At 42.6% G+C, this 8,271-nt stretch overlaps 1 protein-coding gene across 1 annotated transcript; it reads left to right on the plus strand.

The window, feature by feature from the left end:
* Positions 1 to 6,828: 6,828 nt before the first annotated feature.
* Positions 6,829 to 8,271, plus strand: LOC128444609 (shaker-related potassium channel tsha2-like). The gene has a single exon (XM_053427162.1). The coding sequence runs from the start codon at positions 6,829 to 6,831 to the stop codon at positions 8,269 to 8,271; it is 1,443 nt and encodes a 480-aa protein (XP_053283137.1).

The following is an 8,271-nucleotide window of genomic DNA, read 5'->3' on the forward strand; positions in this document are numbered from 1 at the left end:
ACATAGCTGACAGAAAATAGTTGTGGCTACACACTGTAAGATCAGAGGTCTCCTACCATGAGCTAATCATTCCATGTGCCATATAGGCAAGTGTTGAAGGAGCGTTGCCTGTTTATTTATAGGAGTCTCTGAGGTTCCACGGCAGAGGGTTGCTCTTGAGCTGGATTAAATTACAGCTATGGTGAAAGCTGAAAATACAGCTTCTATACAGACACAAACATGAGTATAAATTCTTAATACAGATCTATGGACCTACTTTAATGGGCTATATTCACCGCAGTTGAAGCACATGACCTGTCCAAAAGGAATATAGGCTGAAAATGAAATATTAAACACATTAAAGCTTCATCTCAAATATTCCCCAAAACTTTTTATTTGTTTTTTTTTGTCTGATTGCTGAAATGTAGGGGGCATATAGGAGATAACCGTTGCATGGAAATAGGTTGAAGGATGAAGAAATGTATGAAATTCATGATGGCAACAGCATCCTCCATATATAGATCAAGTCAGTATGTGTTGTCGTCATCTTAAAACCAGTTTAGCAGCAAGGTCGATTAGGAATCCACATATCGTCGGTGCTCAAAAACAAACTGTCTTGTTAGAATTTAAGTAGGCTACAGTATAACAGAATTCCCCAGCAGCAGCAGCCGTTGAGAATAAATAAATAGAAAAAACACAGGAAAGAAAATTGGCGTCCGTGGTTTGCATTGGCCTTGTTTGTGAGGACATGGATGTAGACAGAGATGTATTTATAAGTAGGCTCAAGGTAAAAGTATATATCAAGGAGCCCAGGCATCGAGAAACGCTATCAGACATGTGGCAACAATTTGCTGTCCAGATGGTCGGCACCAGCCACGGCCTGACCTAATATCACGGTTCAGCAGTCTGTTTACGTTGTAGAGCTCCCTGCAACATGTGGAGACATGGCAGGTGACAGAAAAAAAAACGTTGGAGTTAACACTGAGTAAACTTAGCTTAAAGAACAAGTGAGGCCTTGTAAAAGCTAGTGTCAATATGACTCTTACTATAAAGAAAATAATCAGAAAGTGGAAAACCTGCACATATTCAAATGATTTTTGAAATTGTTTTTACAGTCAGAATGTTTTTTTGTAATTTGGCTGTAAAGTCTTAAACTTCTTGCCAAGAATAAAAAAACAGTCATGATGAGTGAAGCATAGACCTGCAAGAACTAGTGTCAGCAGATATTGTATCAATTATCGTTTCTAAGATTCTCTGGCTGAACTTGTGTTTGGTAGGTGGGTTGTTGAACAGGGATTTTTTCAGTCCAGCAAAATCCAAATGTTTATATATATATATACATGACATTGAGCTGGTGACCAGATTGTGAGTTGAACTCTTCTTAGACATCAAGGTGCTTATAAATAGTGGGTGGTTACTTTGACATAGCAGCAAAACCTAGCCTAGTAAAGAGACACTCAAATGAGAGGCAAGTAAAATCAAAACTACCTTTCTTTGTTAACACCATTACAGACGTGTAATAGAAATCAATTGACTTGTAACTTTGTTAAAATTGCAAGGGTTTCCATCTCTTACAGTAACTACTGAAATGGGTGCAAATCTCAGTGTGGAGAGTAAACATTAGCCTGATACAGGTCAACAGAAACCCAGTCAGTCTGGTGGCGGCTGTTCAACCAAATGCCAACACAGTCCATGACAGAACAAGCACAGTGCTCAGTATTTGACCAGTTAAAGCAGAAACTAAGCGGGAACGAAACCTGAGTGGAAGAGATACATCTCTTAACACCTGTTGTTATACACAATTTAGTGTTCGGTCCCATAAAAGATTTGATGTTGCCTATTTGCGTTCATCTTTAAATGTAGTGCCCCCTGGTGGCAGCAGCAGACCACTATCTTTGGAAGCTAGGTTGTCTACCAGCCAACTACCAGCTAACATTCCTGCCATTTTTGTGGGCGTGGCTGGGCCTGGTGAAGATGAGAGGGCCGCATTTTTTAGACGTTTTGCACATGTGCATCGTGGACAATCCTGTGATTTGAACTGCTGATTCGCTGTAGCTAGGTATAGACACGTGTGCTTCTCAAACTGCACTTGACTACGAAGATCAGTTGATATTGCACTTGTTTTTACACAGGGGGTTGGTTCTCCGGTTCTGCATGCCAATCTGTAAAAGTCATCCGCACCTCACTGAATCACATGAACAAAGTTATCGACAAAATGAAACTTTGAGACCTTTGAAGTCATCCTTGATTAATAACCCACGTGTGGTTCTTCTGTGAACTGATCCTCCTGCAACTGCCCCCGGCCTGGATGGCGGACGACGCAGTCTATTAAAAAAGGGAAAGGCTTGATCAAGGGGTGAAATGATAATCCGAGGGGGATGTGGGATGGGAGGTAATTCCAAGGAACCCGGCCCTCCGGATCAGAGGTGTCCAGTTTCATCTCTTGCTGCATGCCCTGTTACCTATCAGCAAGAGCATGAACTTCAAGTTGAGGTGACGGCGGGCTAATATTGGTGGCTATCAAAACCCAGGAAGTGTCTGCTTTCAAGAGTGGAAGCCCTGGGTTCAGCCACCTCTGGGTGAGGAGGCCGTGTGCAGAGCGGGCAACGGGGGGGGGGGGGTTGGACGGCTAATCACAGCTTAGAATCCATTAGGACAAAACTTTCACACTATTAATTAGTTGCAGCTGCACACACTCCTCACTGAGACTGCTAGGTAAACTGTGATCCACACAGAGAGGAAGACTTTGTCACTGTTTCACTGACTCAGCATCATCGTCACAGCGAAAGCAAAGATCTTCAGGATTGACCATTTGAGATCTAGGTGATCAGTTAAGCTGTACTCTACCAAAGGTGATACAAGTTAAGCCCATTGCAAACATATTTGTATTATTAAATTGATCAGTTAACTAAAAAAGCTGCACTACAGAAAATACACATATACACAGCCCTGGCAGGTTTACGTTTCAACTCAAAGATGTACGTGTCAAGGTAAAAAGAAATTAAACAAATATAAAGACTCATTAAAAAAAAAATTGTTGATGTAGGCTACACTTTTATCAGACACAGTTGCTATCAGTTGAATCACGAACATAGTTTTAAAACTGTCAAATATGCATATTGTTATCAGTAAATTCAGTATGAGCCATGTTATAGTGTCAAGATTAAAACCAGATAAATGTAGTTTAATGTGAAGGTTTTTCAGATGTCTAGATTACCTAGTACCTGTTATTTATTGTTACTTAATCATAATCATTACCTGCAGCCCTGGTATAGACACTTTACCGAAAATCAGGAGAGAAATTGGTATTCAATAAACTAATCCTGTCTGTTCTTGGCTAATCGATTAAACTGAACTGAATTCCTGACAAATTTAAGCATAAACACATTGATGTACAGACCATGTACTGTCATTAGAATAAAGCTAATACATATTATTATACCAGTCTCAATTATTTATTTTTCCACCTCTGTCCTTTGCTTTTGGTAAAATGTTATTAGAATTTACTGCAAGTGATTCTTCTTCATCTTGAAACGTTATGTGAAGCATCTTGAATCAGAGGCGTGCCGGATTTAGCTTCACCTCAATAGACTCATTCCAGAGTCTGAGACGCTGTCATCACCGCAGTGCACCTCAGACTGGGTCAGTTACCCCCCTATTTCATTTCGAGCAGAGTAGTTGGCACTGGAACGATGTGATCTGAAGGAGCTGTTGACTAGTGTTGCTGACCTTTAAAAGAAACTGTCTCAATGTATAACACACTCTCACACAAACATGATACGCACATGTGGTCATTCACCAATTACACTAATAACAATGCCTGATACAGACTTGCAGTAATACACACACTCACACCAACACACACACACACACACTTTGTAAATACTTGGCCTGGGGATCTGGAGGAGGTGAAAGCCAAAGGGAGTCACCGACACAAGTTGGTGGTGTGGTTACCTCACGTTGTAATGGGTTGGGAAGGAACCTCATCCTGTCTATATTTAGACAAAGATGAGCTCGAGAGGATGAAGTGCACTTAATCGTTAATAGAATTCGGAATTATTAGAATATATTTTTAAAAAAAAATTGTATTAATATTTTGAGTTATTAACCAGTCAACTCATACAATCTAAACAAATAAAGTTATTGTCATCACGGATGTCAAAACATTGGGATAATTGTTTATTATTAGACTATTAGTCAATCTAACTAATTATTCAATTGATATAATGGCAATGAATAATTCAGTCAAATCATAGGGTCAACGCATTCTTCTATAAAAACAATTATAATAAACTTGGCTGGTTCTAAAGATACAAGGTTTATGTGTTTACGTATATCGAGGAACTGTGATAACAGTTTATTATTAGAACAATTGGCATGTTATAAATAATAATTGATAAAAAAATAACATTGATTTCATCATGCTATTGTGACAGAGATCGTCTGACTAAGGGGAGTGTCTATTGTTACAATATCGCAAAAAAATAACAATAATAATGATAATTATAATAATACATTTTAAGTATATAGAGCTATTAACAATACTCAAAGACACTACATACGTAAAAACAGAGTAATCACGTTGACGCAAATATCTCAAAATACAAAAATAACATCATTAATCACACATTAAACAGTTCTGAAGATTAAACCAAGATTAAAGCAGATATTAAATCAATGTCAGTTGACAGGACAGATTTTTTCTCGTTCTGAAGAATGACCAGAAAGCAGATGTTTTCCTCACCGTGAGTGGACGCACAGTGTCTCGTTACCATGGGGGTCTCCTGCATTCATAGGTCGAGCCATTAATAACGATGGGAGGTTCCTCGCTGTCAGCATTCATGCACCCTGCAAGCTTTTATGGCATGTGCCTCCCAGGCTACGTCTCAGTACATGCGGTCACTGTTTAAGTGAGCATGCACTGTACATGTCAAGAGAAATGGATGGACGGTGGAAACGTACCCGTGGCAGCAGGGTATACAAAGTAGTAAATATTGCAATTCTGTTATCAAATGATCAAATGAGATGACGTGAATATTGTGCATAAGTAATGATGCTGTAAATACAAAGATGGGATTGAAATACTGCTGAATTTAAGATAATAATAATATAATGACTAGAGGTGCCAGAGGGAGGCCATTGTAGAGCATGACATCTTATATTCCTCTCTTTCACTTTGACTGATGTATGAGAGTCACATGTCCATTCCTCAGCTTGTTTGTTATTGTTTGTTTCCTTGGATACAGTCGAGGCCTGACACCTTGGCTTGACCCAGACATTCATTTGCTGAACGCTATATGCTAACAAATTAACAGCAGGCGGCACCGTGTCCTGACACAGACATTTGACTCTGGAATCCAACCCTTTGTTCAGTGATTGAAGGACCATATAAAATGTGCTCCTTTGGGAAGCAGTACTTTTTAAACCTGCTTCCAAAAACAATTTCCCTCTGCCTGGAAGTTAGTGACGGCAGCTTGTACTCACCAATGATCACCCTCGTCTGTGTAATAATGCAACCTGTACTGGTTTAAGTCACACTGCTTAGCCCCCTCGTGCTATTATTGTTGTTCTCCTGTGTCTACAACTGACGCGACAGACGTAAGTGACAGCCTACAGCTTTATGAAGGCAATGAAGGTGGAAAACACTGACCTATAAAAAGATCACAATGCTGCGGCGCACATTTAACTTGACCGTGCACACTGGGGCCACATCTTTCACACATCTTAGCATTGAATCATATAGAGAAGAAAAATAATTAAACTCTAACGTGACTAATAGTTGACACTTTCAAATTTGCCTTAGCAGAAGAGTCTGAAAAAGACTAATAAGACTAGATGTACCTGCAGCTGTTTGTTTTTTTACACCTCTCTGACCCCAAGGCCAGGTCACTTGTCTTATGGGGGTCCATGTGTTCCAGGTTGTACAATTGATCCCTTTAAGTGCGATGACCAGTGAATGTTATTTTGGCTGGGGCTTCGTGAAGACACTATCCTCTCTGGCTACTCAATTGTCAGTCAAACCAGCAGTTTCCACTGGCCAGGTCCAGAAGGGACCCTGGTCACAGGCTGCTCTGATCCTCAGAGCACTCAAATCATTTCATCGTATTTATTTAAGATTCATTTAATACTTAGGAAAATAACCAAAATATATGCTTATATAATAAATGTTTATCATGTTCTCTTGTACTGTTTCTAAATCTGTGGGCTGTGACCCAAAGTAGACGCTGTGTCCTGGAGGTTCCCCTTGTGACAGGAATAGCCCCATGATTTCATGAATGAGGGACCTGCGGGGTGAGACTCTTCATTTCGGAGCAGACTCTGGATCTGAAAACCTATTTGAACTCTCGCTGAACAAAACAAGGATTGAGGACTTTTTAAAAGCGAATTATATTTAAAGTATTAATAACTTGCAGTTGGATTTTCAAACAACACACTTGTAAGGCGACATGTTCACTTGGAAAACACTGCAGTGCTTCATCGAAGTGAGTGAGTGTGAGAGGGACAGCAGCAGCAGCAAGTGTCATCTGGTCTTCCAACTTGGGGAGGGCTTTGGAGTTTAAAATGGTGTGAATATGATAGCCATCTCCAGCCATCGGTATTGCTTATGCGAGCGGAGATCTGTCTGCACCACTGAAAGTTGACAGTTCAGAGGCACTAATCTGACTAAAGGACGGTGTAAATCAACAACGGAGCAGCGACTTTGGATTATCGACAGACTCGGTGGAGCGAAAGCGACCTGAATCTGGGGCGGCTGCATGAGAAAGAGAGCCGGGAGGACGCACGGGCTAAAGGGCAAGTGGGAGACACCGAGGAGGTGAGTGACGGGTTTACCCGCGGAGGGGTAAAAAGATGACTGTGGTGTCCCAGGAGAACCACGACGACACTGTGGTTATTACTCCTCTGTTGCAAGATGCTGCCGACTTGGAGCCGGCGGAGCAGGAGTGCAGCGAGAGGGTGGTCATCAACATCTCCGGTCTGCGCTTTGAGACGCAGCTGAAGACCCTCTCCCGCTTCCCGGCCACGCTCCTGGGAGACCCGCGCAAAAGGATGCGCTTCTTCGACCCGCTGAGAAACGAGTACTTCTTTGACAGGAACAGGCCGAGCTTTGACGCCATCCTCTATTATTACCAGTCGGGTGGGCGGCTGCGGAGGCCAGTGAGTGTGCCCGTGGACATTTTCATGGAGGAAATCAAGTTTTATGAACTCGAGGATGAGGCCATGGACTCGTTCCGAGAGGACGAGGGCTTGGCGAGGGAGGAGGACCAGACGCTGCCCAACAACGAGTACCAGCGCCAGTTTTGGCTCCTCTTCGAGTATCCAGAGAGTTCAGGACCTGCACGGATAATTGCCATCGTGTCAGTTATGGTTATTTTGATATCCATTGTTATATTCTGCTTGGAGACACTACCCGAGTTCAGAGACGTCCCTCCGCAGCCGGACAACAGCAACACGGCGAATGGAAGCGCACAAGGTAACGCGCCCAGCCCATTCACAGACCCGTTTTTCGTGATTGAGACACTTTGCATCGTGTGGTTCTCTTTTGAATTCACCATGAGGTTCCTTTCGTGTCCCAGCAAAGCAGCTTTCTTTAAAAACCTCATGAACCTCATCGATGTGGTGGCCATAGCTCCGTACTTCATCACCCTGGGCCTGGATCTCGCAGAGCATCAGGGCAGCAGTCAGCAGGCTGCGTCTCTGGCCATACTAAGGGTCATCCGTCTGGTGCGCGTCTTCAGGATTTTTAAACTCTCCCGGCACTCCAAGGGCCTCCAGATCCTCGGTCAGACGCTCCACGCCAGCCTCAGGGAGCTGGGGCTGCTCATATTCTTCCTTCTCATCGGCGTGGTCTTATTCTCCAGTTCTGTTTATTTCGCAGAAGCAGAAGACCCCGATTCTGAGTTTACAAGTATACCTGATGCGTTCTGGTGGGCTGTGGTGACAATGACCACGGTTGGTTATGGAGACATGTGTCCCTCCACCATTGGGGGGAAATTCGTTGGATCTTTGTGCGCAATCGCTGGAGTACTCACTATAGCTTTACCGGTCCCAGTTATAGTATCCAATTTCAATTATTTCTACCACAGAGAAAACGAGGAGGAGGACAACGTTCAGTTCGTGCACGTGACCTGTGGGCAACAGCAACAGCCCTCATTTGTTGAGTGTGATTCAAACAAAAGTATCCAGTCGCTCTCCAAAACTGAGTCCTTTCAGGAGAGCGACGACCTGGACTCTATGACACATCCAACGATAAACCAACTCGAGACATACACCGGGAAACTGACAGTTGTATAA

Source organism: Pleuronectes platessa, chromosome 7 (assembly GCF_947347685.1).
Source record: "Pleuronectes platessa chromosome 7, fPlePla1.1, whole genome shotgun sequence".
Taxonomy (NCBI): domain Eukaryota; kingdom Metazoa; phylum Chordata; class Actinopteri; order Pleuronectiformes; family Pleuronectidae; genus Pleuronectes; species Pleuronectes platessa.

What these genes read in the sequence shown, in the direction of transcription:
- LOC128444609 (XM_053427162.1), top strand. Translation starts at nt 6,829, where the DNA reads ATGACTGTGGTGTCCCAGGAGAACCACGACGACACTGTGGTTATTACT.